This window comes from Centroberyx gerrardi, chromosome 12 (assembly GCF_048128805.1).
Source record: "Centroberyx gerrardi isolate f3 chromosome 12, fCenGer3.hap1.cur.20231027, whole genome shotgun sequence".
NCBI classification, from domain to species: Eukaryota; Metazoa; Chordata; class Actinopteri; order Beryciformes; family Berycidae; genus Centroberyx; species Centroberyx gerrardi.
Genome location: NC_136008.1, coordinates 10988004 through 11008393, shown reverse-complemented (window position 1 = coordinate 11008393; position 20390 = coordinate 10988004). Strand labels below are relative to the sequence as shown.

General features: G+C 40.3%; 3 protein-coding genes across 4 annotated transcripts; 1 reads left to right on the top strand and 2 right to left on the bottom strand.

Annotated features, from left to right (window-relative positions):
* Positions 1 to 436: 436 nt before the first annotated feature.
* Positions 437 to 14177, top strand: LOC139918842 (hemicentin-1-like). Its single transcript, XM_071908376.2, has 17 exons — positions 437 to 506; positions 939 to 1247; positions 3309 to 3590; positions 4165 to 4431; positions 4524 to 4598; positions 7370 to 7663; positions 8105 to 8386; positions 8483 to 8746; positions 8897 to 9172; positions 9676 to 9927; positions 10033 to 10308; positions 11268 to 11519; positions 11636 to 11914; positions 12058 to 12309; positions 12452 to 12739; positions 12903 to 13163; positions 13510 to 14177. Exons 1-17 carry the CDS (start codon positions 437 to 439, stop codon positions 13608 to 13610), a joined length of 4080 nt encoding a protein of 1359 aa, XP_071764477.2. The 3' UTR covers positions 13611 to 14177.
* A 33-nt stretch (positions 14178 to 14210) lies between these two features.
* Positions 14211 to 15575, bottom strand: LOC144541921 (uncharacterized). Its single transcript, XM_078287070.1, has 5 exons — positions 15419 to 15575; positions 15277 to 15327; positions 15053 to 15133; positions 14770 to 14844; positions 14211 to 14498 (listed from the first exon to the last, which is right to left on the bottom strand). Exons 1-5 carry the CDS (start codon positions 15480 to 15482, stop codon positions 14395 to 14397), a joined length of 375 nt encoding a protein of 124 aa, XP_078143196.1. The 5' UTR covers positions 15483 to 15575; the 3' UTR covers positions 14211 to 14394.
* A 1113-nt stretch (positions 15576 to 16688) lies between these two features.
* On the bottom strand, positions 16689 to 19587 carry pafah1b3 (platelet-activating factor acetylhydrolase, isoform Ib, gamma subunit). Of its 2 annotated transcripts, none has more exons than XM_071909080.2 (6): positions 19537 to 19587; positions 19202 to 19289; positions 18874 to 18963; positions 18578 to 18694; positions 18317 to 18439; positions 16689 to 17816 (listed from the first exon to the last, which is right to left on the bottom strand). In XM_071909080.2, exons 2-6 carry the CDS (start codon positions 19280 to 19282, stop codon positions 17556 to 17558), a joined length of 672 nt encoding a protein of 223 aa, XP_071765181.2. In that variant the 5' UTR covers positions 19283 to 19289; positions 19537 to 19587; the 3' UTR covers positions 16689 to 17555. The 2 variants fall into 2 exon arrangements, with proteins under 2 accessions (XP_071765181.2, XP_071765188.2); XM_071909087.2 differs by having other exon boundaries at positions 19512 to 19576.
* Between the last annotated feature and the right edge of the window lie 803 nt (positions 19588 to 20390).

Sequence of the window (20390 nt, the reverse complement as noted above, 5' to 3'; positions counted from 1 at the left end):
CAATGGTCACAATATTGCCATTTGCAGGATTAAGTACACTGAAATTAACTTGCATTGAAGACATGCTCAGTCAATATTTACAACATACAGTCACAGGTATGGAAGTCTTCAAGAGTAAAGTTCACTTGTAACCACTGAAAACATACAGAGCATTACGTTAAATCTTTGTGTTTGTAAGATGCTGGAAAGAAAGGAGGAAATTTGTCCCTCAGACGTGCCACACATACCTCATGTCATAATTTGTCATTTTGCAGGACTTCACCCAGGGCAGTAAATGATAAACGTAATACACCCATTGTACCTCAAATAATAACCAGGGACACCCACAGATAAGAAATTATGTTGTTGTCTGACATTTATGGGTAGGGGGCTGGACGTTCAAAATAGGTATAATAGAGCAAAAACAGCAAGAAAGTTGTCAGACAACCAATACGACATGGACAGGACAAGTGAAGGAACCTCAGTGAATCTACTGTTGGCTTTGATTCTGTTGGCTTTGACACAAGGTAGGCTCTACTGCTTGTAAATTTGGTATCCAATTGTACTAGAAAAGTGTTAAAAATCAGCCGAGAATGTGATGAAACATCACATTTATGAAACATCAACATTTCAAACCTACTCATAAATAACCAACCTGATTGCGAGATAACAGTTAAAATTGATGTATGATATGTCATGCTCCAAAATGACGCGTCATCACAGTCTTCATAATGATCACTTTTGTATTTTTTATTTTTTTTATTGAACCTTTATTTAACCAGGAAGTCCCATTGAGATTAAAAACCTATTTTTCAAGGGAGACCTGTCCAAGATCGGCAGCAGCAGCACAGATTAAAAACAAATGGTTTCAGACAGACTACAATAAAAACAAATATATAATTATGCTTAAATCCAGCACTGGTGGCCTCCTCAGTCCGTATGCCTGTTCTCCTCCTCAGGTGTTCTGGCCTCCAGTGCGGTGGAGGTCCTTCCCTCCATCAACCCAGCCAAGGTGGGAGACACGGTGACCCTGGACCTGTCTCCTGTGTCGACCCTGAAGAGCGGGAGCTGGGCAGTGGGCGACTCCCTCATCCTCACCTGGCTGGGGGACCAGCAGGCCGTCTTCCCCAGCCACAGCGGCAGGGTGTCGGTCAACCTCACCACCGGCTCCCTCACTCTGAGCTCAGTCACCGTGGCCGACTCAGGGCGCTACGTCGTGCAGAGCAGTGACCCCCTGCTCAAGGCCAACGCCACCATCACTGTTCAGGGTGAGACGAGACAGATCACTGCCTGTATTCAAGGGTGCAAGTGACTAATTACAATGGATCTTGTTTCTGTAATTGAGTAGCTTTTTTGTGTAATTTTACTTTTTTGAGTATTTTTTTTAAATCAGGTAGTTTTTAGTTCAGGTAACTTTTTACATTAATTTAGTAGATTTTTATACCAGTAATCTTACCGCTACTTATGTAAATATTTCAGGAAAGTAACAATACTTTTTCCACCCTTGCCTACATTATTATTATTATCATTAGTAGTGGCTGGTAGGGATTCAGTGTCTTTCTCAATGACACTTCAGCAGGATGGGTGCTTTCTGTCACGGAGGCTTGAATCGCAGCCTTCCGGGACAGTCTCTCCATTCACATCCTGCAGCCCATTTGTTTTTAGTCCTGAAGGCTTCGAAGAAACTGGGCATTGTTGAGTAAATATGACATGAGATTAGCTGTATGTGGGTTTTCCTGCGTTTTGTGGGGATGTTAGGAAATGAAAATGAAATGAAAAAACAAAAAGGAAATGAGACAAAGTTTGAGCAAACCTAAAAGAGTAAAGTAAAAGTAAACTAGCCTAAGTAAAAGAGTAAAAGAAAGGTCTGCTTTCAGTGTCCATATTACTTCTCATGTTGTCCAACAGAATTCTAGGGTTTATTTATTTAGGGTTTATTTCATTTAACCAGGCAGGTCAATTAAGGACAAATTCTCATTTACAATGACAGAAAGAGAGAGAGAGAGAGAGAGAGAGAGAGAGAGAGAGAGAGAGAAAGAGAAATTTGTTTATGTTTTTGCATTTTACAAGAACAGGTATCTGATTAACTGGCAACCAACATCTGATAAAAAGCAGACGTCATAAAAAATATTTATACAAAACTAATATCTAAAGGTAGTGGCCAAACAGATCGTGATGTTCAAGGAGGATCACAGAGCATCAACCAATAAGGACTGAACTGAATTGGGATTTTGGATTGACAGCCAACCAAACCTGCCAAGAAAACCTGCATGTGTTGTGGTTTTGCTGCCCTTTTCCTCGCACGACGTGCCCTTTGGATAGTTTCTGTCACTCTCTGTCTCTGTGTTAACCCCCTCCTCTCCTGCCCTTTTCAATGTGTTCACACTCTTCTGTTCCTTATCTATTGCAAAGAGCCTGTTTCTGCTGTGTCAACACCTCCCAACGCCCCTCTGGCTCCTCCCCTCCTCTGTTGCTTACCCACTACAGGGACTCATGTGTCAGATCAGGCAACAGCTTGATTTACAGCAGTATTCCACTTCGTTTTAACATGGGGGTTATTCAGCACTTGACCACCATAATATAAACTAATCACCAAGATCGGATGCAGCTGGGACGAGTTTGTAGCGTTCAGACTTTTACTTCCCAGGGTTAGGGTTTTTGAATGGGTCATTTAGGGTCATTTGAATGAGTCCACGAAAATACCTTACATTTAACACCTTCGTGAACATATTCAACAACAGATCCCCCTACTGTGATTTTCAATTGACTGTGGGTCCAACATTTTAGAACATAATTTCGCCATATAGCATTTCCATTGATAAGAAGATGGTGGAGGGGATACCATATAGGAGAGATAGTTCCTGCATGTTTGGGAGACCGGATCTACTTCTATTTTTAAATACTAATTTTAGTGTAAACCAAGAATAGAAATGCAAAATGACGATGGACTAATGACTGCCTTGTTGTCTTAAAAGCGGGATCTGTTGTTGAATCTGTTCACAAACGTGTTAAATGTAAATTTTCAGGCTATTTTCATGGCCTCATTCAAACGCTACAAACTCGTCCCAGTTGCATCCGATCTTGGTGGAGTTTATATTCGGATTTTCATGGCTTTAAAGTACCAAATAACCCCCATGTTAAAACTAAGTGGATTATTGCTTTAAACACAGTGATAAATGTCTTACTCTCTGTCATCCACAGAGCTGTTGGTGCTTTTCAAGACACCTTTACAAAGAATAGAGCAGGGTGTGAGTCTATACGATCACCTTTTGTTGTTAATCAGTCACACAAACAACTTGATAAATGTCTTATTCTCTCTTCATCCACAGAGCCTGTTTCAAACGTGACCCTGAGGGCCGATGGCACCAACCTGATGGAGTTAAATGATTCAGCAGTTCTTACCTGCTCTGTCTCCTCTGGCTCCTCCCTCTCTTTCCTCTGGTTGAATAGCAGCTCCGAGGTTTCAGCCAGTGAGCGAGTTCAGCTCAGTGACGGAGGCTCCACTCTCACTATAGTCAATGTGACCCGCTATGACCAGGGACCGTTCACATGCAATGTGTCCAATGGTGTCAGTGATGGAATCAGCCAGTCTGTAAACCTTACCATCATCTGTGAGTTGGATTATATCAACTTAATCATCATTCGCTATAATAACTCACCTGTAATCGGTTAATTAAGAAGCGAACCAACCACTGTACACTGCAAAAAAAGTCCATCTTAACAAGTCATTTAGTCTCACACTCAACCTTCAAATCTTATTTTTGTTAAACCAAGAGAAAAATTCTGCCAATGTGGTGACATAATTCCTCTTGTTTCTAATGCATTTTCACTACAGGAATTTTCTAGAAATGAGTGTCGATATCTTGCAAACAAGTCAGAATAAGGCAGATTAGTGCACTAACTATCAACAAAATGACAACAACAAGTTGATTTGCATTGGAAACTAGTGAAATTCTTTAACCCCAGTGGCAGATTTTAAGAAAATTAAAATTTTAGGACTCAATAATAGACTAAATGACTTGTTAAAATGCTGATTTTTTGCAGTGTAGCTCTCCAGTGTAGCACCAAAGCAGCTCTTCATGGAAAACCACAGATCCTTCTCTTGTTCAGGTCAAGCTTTTAGTAAGTTTGTTTAACTTTCTGTCTGCCTCCACTCTTCTCTCTCTCTCTCCCTCCCTCTCTCAGACGGCCCAGATAGTCTGTCCCTTACAGTGAATGGGCAGAACTCTACTTCCTTCATTACTGGATCCAATCTGACCATGTTCTGTTCAGCCCAGTCCAGTCCTCCAGCTCAGCTTCAGTGGGCTTTCAGAGGGGAGGTTCTGAATGGGACGGGTCCGGAGTTGGAGCTGTACAATGTCAGCAAGGAGCAAAGTGGTCCATACTCCTGCCTGGCCTTCAACAACAGGACCAACATGAACAGCAACATCACCAAACACATCACCGTAGCCAGTGAGTTTCTTAGTAACCTCCCTGTTTCTCCATCCACGCATCCACAAGCTCATCCTTCCTTTGTTTTGTCTCTACAGAGTCTCCACTCTCAGGAGCAGAACAACAGGCAGTCAATGTGTGGCTCCTTCCCTTCCTGTCATTGGTTGGATTCTTCCTCTCCTTTACAGGTAAGTCCTACAGTGACTTTGTTGAGATCTTTTCTGAACATGATATAATAAGTGAGACAGCTCATGTGTGACAGGGTGACACCCATATGGTGAAAAGCTGCTTCCAGTTGAGATTTAACGTATATTTGTCCAGTAACCTTTGCTATGTTTGAAAGCCAATAGCAGTGCAGCCGACATGGTGCATCAAAAAGGAATGTATGGAAGAATAACACTGCAACATTCAACCACAGTTAAATATTAACAGAAGGAGAGTGGGAAAATGGAGAAATATGTTTGACCACTATGGTATCATACAGTACACTATGGTGTAAAGATTAGCACATTGTGACTAATGACTTTATTTCACTGCTTTTCCTTCACAGACTTTGGTGGCCCGTGGATGACTCCGACGCATTAGTCAGATGTGATGAAGCTGTAAACAGTGTACCATATTCAAAACCACATTTCTTAGCTTGGTAGAAAAGAGGAAAAGAAAATACCACATTGCTTACTATCAAACATTGCACGCTATTCTAGGTTTTGGTTCTAGGTTTCCTGTACAAAACACATGTAAAAATAACTTTTACAGCTTAGACCTAAACTCCATAATCAGGTTGTTTTTTGTTTGTTTGTTTATCTGTTGTTATTTGTAATAAAGGGGAATCCTATTACTTAATAAAATGCATTCATTTCATACAGATTCATAGACATACTGCAGAATTCAGTGATGAATAGTAAACTGTTATTGCAAGCAAATTTTGATTAATATTAAGTATTTCTGTCCTTGAAAAATTTTTCCCTTATCAAACAATGACTTTTGGTAGATAAACAGTACTTAAAGTGGGCAGAAACTACTAAACTACAAACATCAAACACAGAAAGTAAGTGTGGGCATATCAAGTGTAAAATAAACACCTCCCTGACAGAAAAAAAATGGTTTCTTTTCATTCTCAATTGAAAATCTCAATGTATTTCACAAAGTACAAAGTACAGTTAAGGGGTTGTATGCCTTGAGTAGCGCTCATAATATTTTCCCTGAATTATGTCATTATTTAAATAAGATAAGGACATATTCAATGGAAAGGTGATAAAAAAAGTCCCTTGATGTTGTAATACTGTAGCTGGTCTGTATGTTAACCTTAAAGTGCGGCTGTAACGATGATGAAATGTCCTTTTTGTTGTGGTGCAACACACAGTAGATGTATCAAAATCCTCAATCAGTGCCCAATGTGTGTCCGCTGACTTTGGACTGAATCCCGCCAGAGCTTTCTCTCCTGTATCTCCCCCACTGTCTCACTCACACCTCTCCTGCTGTTTATTCATTCATTTGTGCTGTCTAAATTAAGTATAAAAATAGTAAAGCAGAGTCACTTTCCTATAATAATATTAGATTAAACAGAAAAGACTTCACTGAAAATTCATACAACCTCATAAAAGACACCTTTAGTATACCCTTTAGCTATTTGGTACCAATTAACTTTTCTAAGGCCAGTCTTAGATCTTTGTGATCTCCTTTGTTCTTGGACAGATAAAATATTCACTCTGTCTTGGCCTTAATGTTTAACCGGCAGCAAACAATCGGCATCACAGACATGTACAAAGTGTTTGTGTGTGTGTGTGTGTGTGTGTGAGAGAGAGAGAGATAGATAGAGAAAGAGAGAGAGAGAGAGAGAGAGAGAGAGAGAGAGAGAGAGAGAGAGAGAGAGAGAGAGAGAGAGAGATGTCCAGTGGAAACAAAGATACAGAATCTTGTCAATACTGTTGGTGGGGAAGCACCCCATTAGCAAATACAGTGAGACAAAGCTCTGCTGATAGACAGAGACTCTGTGATTGGTATGGATGTAGAAGTGATAACACACACATTTAAAAAAAAAAAAAAAAAAAAGTTTCGTTCCAAAATGTGCTAAATAAACCTAGAAGACCTCAATATATAGGTCTCTTTTCATACTATCAGTCTTTTCCTGAGTAGGTGTATCAATTTTCCAGTGTTGGATATCAATGTTTACAGCAACTGTATTCGTTTTGGGAAGTCGTGTCAAGTGAGCCTACATTTTGCATCAAAGAACACTGTTGCACATAGAGTTGTACATAGAGTATTATTCCACAGCTCTTGCGTTACACTTCCCAGTCATATTCCTGGCAGTAAATGGCAGAAAGATGCAGGTTTACAGTAAATCCTCATGGACACTCCCTGTTGTGTGTACAAGTAACATATCGAAGTGGGCCATGGCAAAACAAGGTGTGGCCAGGAGGACCGAGAGGCATATGGCAGACTGGGTGTAAGCATTTACATCATGAGAACAGAAAGCCATGGTATGATGCAGAACAAATATTTGCTGATCGGAAGGCGACTGTGACCATACAACATCTACAGATCTGAACTTATCAAAGGCAGAGTGAAGTCCTTTTAGCTGACAGGAAAGTCCAGCTCATTTCTGATCAAAAGGGCTCCAACTGAAGCAGTATGGAGCCTCCACTGGTGTCTGTCCTAATCCTGGCAATTATAACCTTTGCAACAGGTAAGGCTGAATTAGTCACAGTTTTTTGTTTTTTTTTTTCTGAAAAATGTTATTAATTCAGTTGTATTAATTCAGACAATGTTCACTTTAATTTGTCAGTTTATTAAACTGAATTGTAAAATCAAGCAGTTTCAAAATTGCGGTGCGGATATATTTCAGTGTATTCTAAAACATTTCAGCTAATATATCAGCAATGTTTGTGTGGGGATAATAATTACGCTTGTGGGTAAAATTGAACTGATCTTGACTCAGTGTATTCTCCTGTCTTTCCAGATTATGTTTGCAGCCAGGAGATATATGCCTCTGAGAACCCCTTACCTGTAGGCAGCACCGTCACGCTTTCCAGCCAAACCAGAGTCACTTTGGGGACATGGCAGCACGATACAGATATCATTGTATTGATAATACCAGGAAGGATTACTCTAAATAATGCTTGGAGGGACAGGATCACATTCAATTCTACCTCCTCAGAATTGTCCATAAGGTCACTACAGCTGTCAGACTCTGGACTCTGGAAATTAGAGGAATTTAATTCTTTTAGTGCTGATTTAACACTGTCAGTCCAAGGTAAGCGACCCAAGACCACCTCGCTCTCACTTTTTATACTCCAACTTGCTCACTCACTCATATACTTCCTTGCATTCTACATGTACATGCCAAGTACTGTACATACTCACACACACACACACACACACACATACACACACACTCACAGACCCACGCAACCTCTCTCTCTGTCTCTGTTTCTCTGTTTCTCTCTATATTCCTGCACTGTTATTGTGAAGTTTGCCAACATTCATTACACCACAATGAAAAGCTAACATGAACTTATGCCAGTGTTTACTGACATCTTTACAAAGTTGACCTTTTGTGCTTTTCAAGACACCTTTGCAAAGAATAGCGTAGGGTGTGAGTCTACAAAACTGTAGCATTACGATCACCTTTTTGTTGACTGTTGTTGATCAGTCACACAAACAAACTTGATAAATATTCTCTCTTCATCCACAGAGCCTGTTTCAAACGTGACCCTGAGGGCAAATGCAACCAACCTGGTGGAGTTCAATGATACAGCAGTTCTCATCTGCTCTGTGTCCAATGGCTCCTCCCTCTCTTACGTCTGGGTGAATGGCAGCTCCGAGGTTTCAGCCAGTGAGGGGGTTCAGCTCAGTGACGGAGGCTCCACTCTCACTATAGTCAGCGTGACCCGCTATGACCAGGGACCGTTCACATGCAACGTGTCCAATGGTGTCAGCGATGAAATCAGTCAGCCTGTACATCTGAACATTAGCTGTAAGTTTGCACTGAAAAAGTATAGACAAGGATATATAACATCTCCCCTATCCTAACATCAATCCCTAAATCAACTTTCCTCCTGTTCCTTGCCAGATGGCCCCAGTGACCCGACCATGACGATCATGCCCATGAAGGGGGCCTACAAAACGGGATCGAACATCACACTGTCATGCTCGGCGGAGTCCAACCCTCCAGCGAAGATCCAGTGGCTCTTTGACGGGATGTACCTCGACCAGTTTGACTCACAGCTTCAACTGGAGAAGGTCAAAGCAAACCAAACAGGGAGTTACAAATGCCTAGTTCACAACACCGTCACATCCAGGTTCAGCAGTGTGAGTGCAATGGTCAGGATTGTAGGTAAGGGTCTGATGTATTTTAGACGGTGAATCTATAATGTGTACATTGTTAGTTGGAAGGTTTTTAAGTTTAGTAGGATATACCATATTCATTCAATTAAAAGTATTAAGTGTGTTTGAAATTAAATCACTCCTCCATTTCCTCCCATAGAGCCAATATCAGCAGTTGTGGTGAATCGTATTGGCGGCCCACCAATACTGAATGAGTCTTTCACTCTGCACTGTGAAGTGACTGGACCTGCAGACTATATTCATTGGTGGATGAATGGTCAAGTCGTTTCCACTAACAACGCAATAGTCCTTGATATGGACAACAAGACCTTGACTCTCAACTCGGTCCAGCATTCAGATAATGGATATTATCTATGTCAGGCTTTAAATGCTGTGAGCAACAAGACAAGCAGTCCATACAGAGTTCATGTAAACTGTAAGTATCCTTAACTATCTATCTATCGATCTATCAATCTATCGATATATTTATCCTTTATAACCATATGCATATACATACAAAGGGTTGGGTAGGTTACTTTATAAATGTAGCCTATCCCATTACAGCGACTAGCTACCTCATCAAAACTATAATCACTAACATAATCCGGAGATAAGGGATAATGTATTCACATTAGTTTTAGTCAGATTATATTGTCATATTCAAGTTCAGGAAATTTACTTCAGGTTTGCATACACACACAAATTTTCTTCTCTGCTACATTTTATGAAGACGTAGAACACCTGACACTATTTAATTAAATGGCTTTCTGAGTTTCCCAGAACAAATTTTTCGCAAGTATTTGTAATCAGAATACATTATTTTTTAGGTAACGTAATGGATTTTTTTTTTGCATTTAGTTTACGTAATGCCATGCAAAGTATTCCATTAGACAAACATTTACAAAAACATAACCTATTTACTCAACTGTTTGTTAAAAGATGGACCAGGGAAACCAATGATCATGGGACCGTCCATGTCCCTGACAGGACAACATGTGACCTTCAACTGTTCAGCATCATCATATCCTCCCAGCCACTTCAGCTGGTTTCTCAATGGCTCCCTGGTGGCTAACACCTGGGAGTTTGTGATCGGACCTCTGACCTTAAACATGAGTGGGAAGTACGTCTGCAAGGCCTACAACAACATCACCGGCCAAAACAGCACTGCATACAAGATGCTCACTGTTCTCGGTAACTCATAGTGCATTTGCCATTAAACGAAGAATCATTGCAATATAATTAATGGAGTTGCTCTGCTTAATTGCCGCAATCCTCTTATTCTGAATCATTCCACAGCTCCAGTGACCATGGCGTCGGTAAAAATGCTTGGTGCTCAGCCAATACTGAACCACACTTTCACTCTGACGTGTGAGACTGCTGGAGGGGTTGAGTCTATCTACTGGATGAGGGATGGCTGGCCTCTGCATGCTGACAGCCGACAAAACTTCTCAATGGACAACGCCACTCTCACCTTTGACCCTGTCCTGCTCTATGACAATGGATACTACCAGTGTGTGGCTTACAACCCGCTCAGCAAGTTGGCCAGTAGAAACTTCACAGTGCACGTTATACGTAAGTACCAACCTTGAGCCCTTATGCTATTGGTATCAACATGGAAGACTTTTTAAAACTTGCTTATGAAAGAGAAAAGTTTGGAATTTGACCAAATACCATTAAAGGAAAAAAACACCCTCAAACACTTTAACACTGTTAAAAAAAAATACAGCTATTGGAGATGTACCTTGCAATTCAGGTCCATTTTGTTTTTGGTGGTGCTAGTGGTGGAGTTTAATAGCAGAAAAAATTGCAACTATCTAAAACAGCAATTAATTATTGATTTGCATTGGAAACAAGTGAAATTTTCTAACACCATTGGCAGATTTTTTTTAGCTGATTTTTTTTCACTTATTTTAAGAAAATTATGATTTTAGGACTCAATAATACGACTTGTTAAGATGGAGATTTTTTGCAGTGCAGTATCAAAGACAAAGGGCTTCTTTCCAAATCCACTATTTTGCATCAACATTCAACAATCATACAGGGAGAAATCCGTCAATAGAAAAGGGTAGAGATACCAATTTCTCCACCGACAGTAGCCTCAACAGACCGCAATGCAATGCAGCCACAAGATGTTGCGTTTTGAGTAAGCAGCGTAACTCTTGCTTTTTCTGGACCGCTATCACTATCGCTATCGCTCTCTCCACCTACGCATATAGCCCACAGCTGAAAGCAACAAGTTCACGCCCATTCTCTCAGGGATTTCAAAAGTTATTCTGGCAAGCGTAGGAAATCACTAACTGAAGAACAAGTAGACAAGGCAGGTTGTGCAAGTGGGCACACCCAAAAAGTAAATTACAAAATCACAAAAACTCCTGGAATGCATTGAACATCACAGATTGATGATATATAACAGTGTAAGAATATCCGAGGGTGGAATTTTCCTTTAATGCTCAGTATTGCACTATAAAAATGGCTTGACAGTTGTGTGAGCAAGTTTTCTGTGATGGTTATCTTAACATTTATGTGTTTAGATGGACCGGAGAAGCCGAATATTGCAGGACCAGAATTAGCGATGGCAGGACACAGTGTCACTTTCAGCTGTTCAGCATCATCATATCCTCCCAGCCACTTCTACTGGTTCTACAACGGTTCAATGGTGGCCAATACTTCTGAGTATATGACCAGTCCTCTTACCTTAAACATGAGTGGGAAGTACATCTGCATGGCCTACAACGTTATCACTGGCAAAAACAGCACTGCCTACCACATGCTCACTGTAATCGGTGAGTATTGGATGACCTTTGTTATGTTTCTGTATAAATGCTTTTTTTTTTTTTCATTTTCAACCAGGAAAAATAGCTCAGCAAACAGCCAATTAACTATTTCTGTTGTCTTACAGCACAAATAACAGATGTACAAATAGAGACACCTTTGAGGCTCGCCATAAACGGTTACTCATACATGCTAAGCTGCAATGTGACTGGACCTACTGAGCACGTTTATTGGATGAAGAATGGTGAGCCGCTGTATGCAGAATACAACAGAACTGTCCTCTCTATGGATAACAAGACAGTCACATTCAACCCAGTGGAACGTAATGACACTGGATACTACAGCTGTATGGCTGTCAATGCTGTGGGCAACATGACCAGCCCTCCATATAAACTCCTTGTGAACTGTGAGTATTAAAATTCATGGATTTATGCTAGGTGGCAAATTTTCAATTGACGGGATAGTTTTATAGTGCATTGTCCTGAGCTATTTAAAGGTGATGATTTTGTATGTAGGAGCCTGTGCCCATAATCTCCTTTGTTATCACAGTCGGACCGGAAAAACCCATAATTTATGGACCAGCTGTTGCTGAGACAGGACATCATGTGGTCCTCAGCTGTCACGCCTCCTCAGTGCCTCCCAGCCAATTCAGCTGGTTCTTCAATGGTTCCCTGGTGGCTAATACTTCCATGTTTAAAACTGGCCCTCTGTATTCAAACATGAGTGGAGAATACACCTGCATGGCCTACAACAATGTGACTGAGAAAAACAGCACAAACTCCATGATGCTCACAGTCATTGGTAAGACAACCCTTGTTTGCTTGACTGTATGCTTTCGGTGATGTTTTGAGATTATTCCACATAGCTATGTAAAACAAATATAGTGATCTAATTAATTGATAAATCGTTTACCTTCCTAAGTAACTGTGCTTTGTGTCTACAGAGGGCATTAAGTCAGTGATGGTCAAGCCCAACACAATTCCAATAGATACCAAAAACCTAACTCTGACCTGTGAGGTTACTGGGCCCTTTGACTCTATCTATTGGATGAAGGACAACATGCACCTCAACATGACCAATTCCACCATCAACTCAAACATGTCCTATTACATTAAAAACAACTCACTGCACTTCAGTCCAGTGACAGTGTACAATGACGGGACCTATCAGTGTGTCGCTACCAATGTCGTCGGTCCGCATAAAAGCCCTGAATACGAGCTACTGGTGAACTGTGAGTATTTCAGATCTGCTATGTCGATGCAGAGAATAAATGCTGATGAGAATAAATTAGATTTTAGACTTTTCTTAAAAACGTTTTTCACCAGTTTTGCACCAAAACACAGTAACATTCATCATTTTACTGTACATTTTACTGACTGAACGTGTCTCTGCAGATGGCCCTCTGAGAGTGGATATCAGTGGCCCAGACTCAGTACAACTGGGTTCAGTCCTCACTGTGTCACTGAAGTGCTATGCCGACTCTCGGCCAATCAGTGAGTACCAGTGGTTCTTCAACTACCAAACATCAGTGCTTCAGACTGGCTCTGTCATCACTATATGGGCCACAGAACGAAACGAGGGGAACTACACGTGCAAGGCCAAGAACCCTGTGACCAATATCACAATGTACCACACTAAAGCCTTTACCATCACCGGTGAGTCTTTGTTTTGATGTAGTTACTGCAGTATCCCCCTAATTAGTTCAGTATTGGTTTGTACAGTTTGGACAGTCATATTGTAATATCTGATGGGCTCGAGAACGAAACATGAAATACAGATGAAAACATTTGATGGTGATGATCATTCTAAAATGTAATATTTGTAAAATCTTAAGCTAACTCAAAACTTCAATAATATTCAACAGTGAGTTTTACATTTTATGCTAGCAATCATTTTTTCATAGTAGGTTCCACATAATGGTGAATATCCCCTAATGAAACTTCTCTTCACTTTCTTCTCCTCCATTCCCTACCACATGTCCTCTGTCCCCGTCCCTCCCAGGCCACGCAGCCGCCCTCCCACTCCAGTCCCAAGGTGGTTTGATGCTGCTGGCTCTGTTTGCCTTGTCTCTCCCTGCCGTCAGCGACTGGCTGTCCCACTGAGACTTCCACAGCGAGAGATCCAGTAGGACGGAAAGGCCTCTTGCTCCCTCTACAGTCCTTTTAAGAAACTTAAAAAAGAACGGGTAGGCATAGTCAATGTTGTTAGATCTGATGTTTTTGTCGAGGGAGGCCATATTGCCAGTTCTTGTAAATTTTGCTGGAAAAACAATCTATCTTTTTTTTTCAATGAAACTACGTTGTTACTATTGACATTCTCATGACAATCATGTTCGCTTTCATCAGATTAAACATTATCGTTCTCATTGACAGTGAAAGGGCAAAACCTACTTCTTACTATTGCACTGCCTAAGTCTGTTTTTATCCTTTTTGTTCTATAAATATTTATTATTATTGATGCCCTGGAGTCAGTTTGATAAAGTCTTTAATTTGTTTGCATAATTTTACAGACTGGACAGAAAGTACAGATGAATTCTTCTAAAATACCTTCATACCTCAACAGTTTTGGTACTTGCTGAAAACCTTTTAACTTAACACCTGCAGCTTATGTGTGTGATGCCTAATAATCTTGAAAATGTAAAAGGCCGTGATGATATTATGTTTTAATTCCCTACAATTATTTTCATTAATTAAACATGAACGCACTCATTTTCTTTGTGACTTTATTGAGGAGTACAACTCTTTGTGGTGATTCAACAAGTTTATGACATGCAATCTTGAGTCTTTTGGTGATAAAGAAAAAATATAAAGTGAATACAGCAATGAAATATGGTTATAGTGATGATTGCAAAATGGTGGTTACAGAACAAAGGATTTGGTGCACTATTCAGATTGGGACACTAGGGGACTTTCTAACTCCCTTGTTTAATCCAGGAGGCTTGCAGGATGTCCTCTGATTCCCTGGTTTCCTCCTCAGGCACTTTTTTGCCACTTCCGGATTGAGTAAATTCCAGACATGCAGCAGTGGGATTAGAAAAAAAAACACAGATTAAGTAGACTGGCTCAACTATGATTAAAATTATAAATAACTCTTTAGAAGAAACTTTAAGTTTCTAATCACATTTCAGGTTGTCAAGCCAAGAAACAACTAAATACTATACTAATACTAAATATGTAGTTATACTTAGGCTGTTTTAATTTTCAAGTAAATTAGCATTTCACTTGATTATTGCTTTAATCTCTAAATCTATGCATAACTCACATTTTCCAGGCCTGCGGTAGCGTTTGGCAGAGTTCTGACAAACGAAGCTTGCATTCATCCCCTCTCTTCTTCTCCCTGAGTCACACAAAGATTTCAAGTCACAAGGATAAAAGGGCAAGACTGGCAAGCCATGCAGTAAAAGGTTCTGTCTAGTTACTTGTTTTTTTTAACTGCCCCTCAAGATAATGCGATGCACACTGCTAATACTGAGACATATGCTAAAAAGAAGCTACAAGCTAGATGTATTGTCTTTACTATACGCCCTGGATAGCATTGCTTTCACCTTTAGAGTCACACAGTCTCTCATGCTGTCTGGGGCTGCTGATCGAATCCTCAGTTGTCAATGACTCTCCATTGGCAGAGGCTGCAACAGAAACAACCTTATTAAACTTATTGACAAAAATCAAAACAGATAACTAGTACAATCATAAAAACTCAGCAATTATTAATGCATCAGTCCTGTGCAAAATTTGTTATCCCCACTCCTCAGATAATGTAATCACATACCATTAGTGACTGTGCTGACACTCAAAGGCTGTTCATCTGTCTCAGGAATACCTTTGAAAAATTACAATAAAAAAAATTATATGTATATAAAGTTACTTTTAAAACCTTAAGTATTGTCTCATTCTGAGGAAGTACACAATACCTTGGCTTTGGTCAATGAATGCTACCAGTACCAGAATGTACAGCGAAAACATCTTTGATCCCATGCTGTGGTAAGATCAGTACAGTAGCCTATATCCAGGTAAATATCCGTGTAAATGTGCGCTAACTTCAGGTCCCTCTGAAGGAATGAAATGGTTGCTATTGTGGCACCTTATAAAGTTTGGGGGCTCACAGTGCAGCAATGAGCTGTTCATTGATTGCCACAATTCTATGAAGCATGTCTTTCCCTTCCCGCACCTTTCCAGTGGTTTGCTGTGAATAAGATTCAGCGGAAAGATGTACCTTTGCCAAAACAACGGCTCACACTGTTGAGTAATGGCTTGTAGGCATGACAGTGTGAGAGTGTGGGACCCACATGATACTGACCTACAGTATGAAAGAATAAAATGAGCATTCAAATACCAAATGTGCCCTTGTTCTCTGACTCTCAAGAGAAACTTTTCATCGCAAACCCTCAGTACCCGTTAATATGAACTTCATGTGAAAAGAGTGTCAAGTATACATTTACGCTTAAGTATTTTCAAAGTGATTAACAATAACACTCGTCTTTCACCACTCCAGGCTGAAGAGATTCTGTCAACAGGACACAGCTGTCCTACTCTTTACTCAACAAGTTACGAAAGAAGTCAAAAGGAGCGTTTATCTGCCCATCTAATTTGAGGTTCTGTTTGTTCTGAGTTGCAGTGTACAACCCATATCATGGATCATTTACATTCTTTCATGGCATAACCATTTCGTGCTGCGTGGATATTCTTATTATCAGTCACAGTTGGGTACTTCAGTTGTCAGCATTGTCAACACCGCTGCCCTGGAAACATCAGCGGCGTATTTCACAAAGCAGGATTAGAAAGTTAGCCAGATATCTGTGAAAAATATTATGCCATAACCCGGTGATACTGATTTGAATCTGTAAAACAAAACTTGTGACCTGTTCACCCTGATATAAAGTTTCAGAATGAGACAGCTCTTGATTTGTATTTCTCTGCTTTGAGCTTAAATCAACACTCACAGATTCCTACAAACTGCTCACACTATTGTATGTTTTAGGAATAAAACCAGTCAACCAAAAGCAATAAATCTTTAGTTAACCTACTCTGAGTATGTGCACTCTTGATGAACCTGGTGGTTAGTGAGCAATGTTGAAACCTGACGATATAGCATTGCATTAGTGACAATGAATGCATCTCACTCAGTAGTGTCACAATAATTAGACTTAATATTAGCAAGCAATAAGCGATACCAAAACCATCTTAATTTCATGTTTAATGCATTCTTACATCACAGAATCAGCCATCCCTGAAGCATAATTCAAGTTCAGTAACACAATCCTTATCCAAGAGGCTCATAAGCTATTTAGTGTGAAGTAAAGCCTTTTAAAGGGTCTAATAGGCTATCAGGGCTTAGAAGAGATTGAACTTGAAGCACAAGCTATAGATACACCCATACAACAGCTTAACAACCTACTCAAATACATATAATATCTTGGCAGCAAAACAAAGCTTCTCACATCAAAATCCGTACTCCAATCATAAGCATGTGTGATAACTGAAATAGGGAGCCAAAGGTAAAAGGACAATAATAAGATAACATGTGACATAATCAAAAAGTGGAGAATAATGGTCAATTGACTACCATGTTTGGACAGACAAAATCAAAACATTTGGTCGTTTGAATGCACATAAACAAATGAGTCCACATCAGAGTAAATAAAACTGATGCCAAATAAATGTAACTCATGGAACCGAATGGAACTGAGAAGGCAAAACTGTTGATTATAGCAATTTCCTTACTATAGTGAGGGCAGTTCTCATATCTTTTCTTTTCTTTTACCAGACATATCCCGGCATATAGTGCAGCACATTTAACTTGTGGTTGCAGCATAAACACAAAATAGTCTATGGTCCCATTAATAGCAACAGTGGTCACAAACCCTGGCCATGGAGAGGACTTGCACGAATAATTCTTGCAGCCCCTAACACTTAATCTTTGATTCCCTCCATCATTCAAGGTTTTAATAAGCTAATAACACAGTGTGACGCTCTCCAGAAACAGGGACAAGGACCACTGCAGTAGTGTTAGTCTGTGCCCTGGACAGTCTGTGGATGGTTAGTTGTTCCTCAGTTCTCAGCAGGCTTCTCTAGCATGGACTTGAGATGGGCATGCAGGGGTTGGCACACAGCCTGGTAGGCCTGAGGGGTCAGGTGGAGGTAGTCATACATGTCCTGGTGGGAGATGCTACCATCGGAGTGGACAAAGCCAGGGTCCACATTCAGGAAAGAGGCATGGGGCAGAGAGGACACCGCCTCCTGGACCAGATTGTTGACCTGGGCATTGCGCTCCCGCAGAGGGTTGGGCATCTTTCCCCTGGGCAAAACCCCCTGGGAAACAGATGCACAGATACAGCAAAGTCTACTGTTAAGGTTGTCAACAACTGTAACACTCCCTGTTCAATTTTCATTTATAATTATTTTAGGATTATGTGCAGCAATGTAAAAACTGTTGAATTAAGGAATAGATCACCCCAAAATGAAAATTCAGCCTTTATCTACTTGCCCCCATGTCAGCTGAAACTGCACTGAAGTTCGTAGGATCATCAAACACACAGTAATTTAGTCCCCATAATTCCACCTCATCTTTTGACAGCTCCAAAAAAATTAAAATGTCCATCAAATTTCTCCAAACGGCTTGTATAGCATAATGTTTTGTAGCCAGAATATTACACTGTTAGTCCAATATTTACCTCAGACTGAGCTGGAACTAAATTGCTGTGTGTTCGGTGATCCTACAAACTTCGACTGACATGGGGGTGAGTAGATAATGACTGAATTTTCATTTTGCAGTTAACTACTCCTTTAAGGAATGCATCAGGAAAACCTACGAGTACAAGGGTGTGAGCATGGGGCAGCTTGTTCTTGATGACTTGGACAATGGCTATGATGCCTCCGCAGACCTGTTCAGCAGTGTGACCATGATTGTTGGTGCCTACCCACAGCACTACAACCTGGACAAAGGAGAAAGGAACACATAAATAAATAAGTTCACTTCATTGATCATTTTGGTTCAGCATGGTTCAGTCTATGGTGTAACTTTTGCTAAAACAGGCATAGCTATTTTCTCTTGTTTTGGCAGCGATTTTGACCTTTGGGCTGATGTTATCCAATTCCCCGTTGCTCATTCTCCATAGTACGTGTTGTGTGGCATCACCTCCCACCCCAAAGTTGAGGGCATGGAGAGGAGAGAACAGCTCCCGCCATACCTGCAGACAAAGCATGACAACAACGAGCCTACAGTATGTCCACATGTTGTTAATGAATACTGAATAAACAGTCACAATCAACTAACTCAGAGTGTTATTACGTCCAGATTTGTATGACTACATGGCAAATTCCCTACTACTGTATATATATAACACTAGACACACAAAAGTATTGTTACCCCAAACTGGTGCAAGAGCTGAACAAGAGAGTCTCCAACAAACACCACATCAGGCTCCTTGTCTTTGCTGTCAGACACAAAACGGTTGTGCTATACAGAGTAAAAGAGTAAAAAGACAACAAATATATAGATTTATTTTCAATACCAAGTAGTTACAAGGTACAGTATCTACTTCAATCATCAAGCATGCTATGAAGTCACTCCCAACACGATAGCGACAATACAGACTGGTGAATTCTGACATTCAATATGACTGCAGTTTAGTTGTGGGTATGCATTGTAATATCTAAAACACTAGTGGAGCAAGTCAGAAATACGTTACACACACCAAAGACATCCATCGTCCATCTCCCTGTGTGTCTTCACAAGGAGTGGGTGTGGCGGCTGGGTTTGGGTCTCCTGCACTCATCACTTCGCTATTTTTGTGGGGAAAACAGTCACGTTAGCATCTTTGCTACCATGCGATGGAATCAAACCAATAAATCAATACGCTAATACGCCACCAGATATATAAACAGTGAGATAACTGTCACGCAGTAACAAAGTAAGTAATTTGATCATGTAAGAGCGTATTATGCACATTAAAAGGCCAAAGTTTCATATAGCGGTTAAATTCAATAGCATAATAGTGAATATACCATAATAAAAACGCCAACAAAATACCGTAATTTTATGGTTGGTCTCCCAATTCAGTTCCTGGAAGTAAAATTTCACTACAGCTGAATGTACCATCGACCACCATGGGTGAGTACAAGTATATGTTTTATATGTATTTCAAATTGTGTCCATTATATTATCATTATTTCACGTTTTCTTAAAATAAACTCTTTAAAAGAATGATATGAGATAAATAAATAATAAGTAGACCATTCTTCAAACGTTTAAAAATGTAAGAGATAAGACAGGTTTACCTCCTCGTCGATGCAAGTGGAGTCGCCCGATACTTGGTGTTCGTGGGAGTTCTTGCTGCGCGGAGAATCCCCATCGGCGGCATGTTGCCGAGCAACGTGAGATTTAAATATAGCAACAAACGACTATGTGACATTTGGGTAAGCAACGTTTTTATTTACTAATGATACTGGATAATACAAAAATCGTTTGCTGACCGCTTTACTTTTCCCCTTTTTTGCCACATTTTGTAAGTTAACGTTGGGTATTTGTAGGCAGCTTCAATTGCATACTTTTTTCCACGTGTGCTTCAAGTTAAAGTGCACCTGTTGGCTAACGTTATCGTTATTTATTTGCTAACCACCTAACGCTAACTGTTAGCTAGCGTTAAATCAGTTGTCATTAATGCTCAAGTGGCTTGGTGAATGATCTAACGTTAGTTAGTTAACCTCACCGAGGTGCAACATCCTAGATATCCTGTGTCATCCTGTATGTCTGCATTTCCCTTTAAGTTAACGTTAGCTCCAGCAACTCTTTTACCAGCTGCCACGTTACTAAACCTAATTGCTTATATTTATCTGTTTCTAGCCATCCAGGTCAGCATGAGTTATTGTTCTGACAGAGCCTTG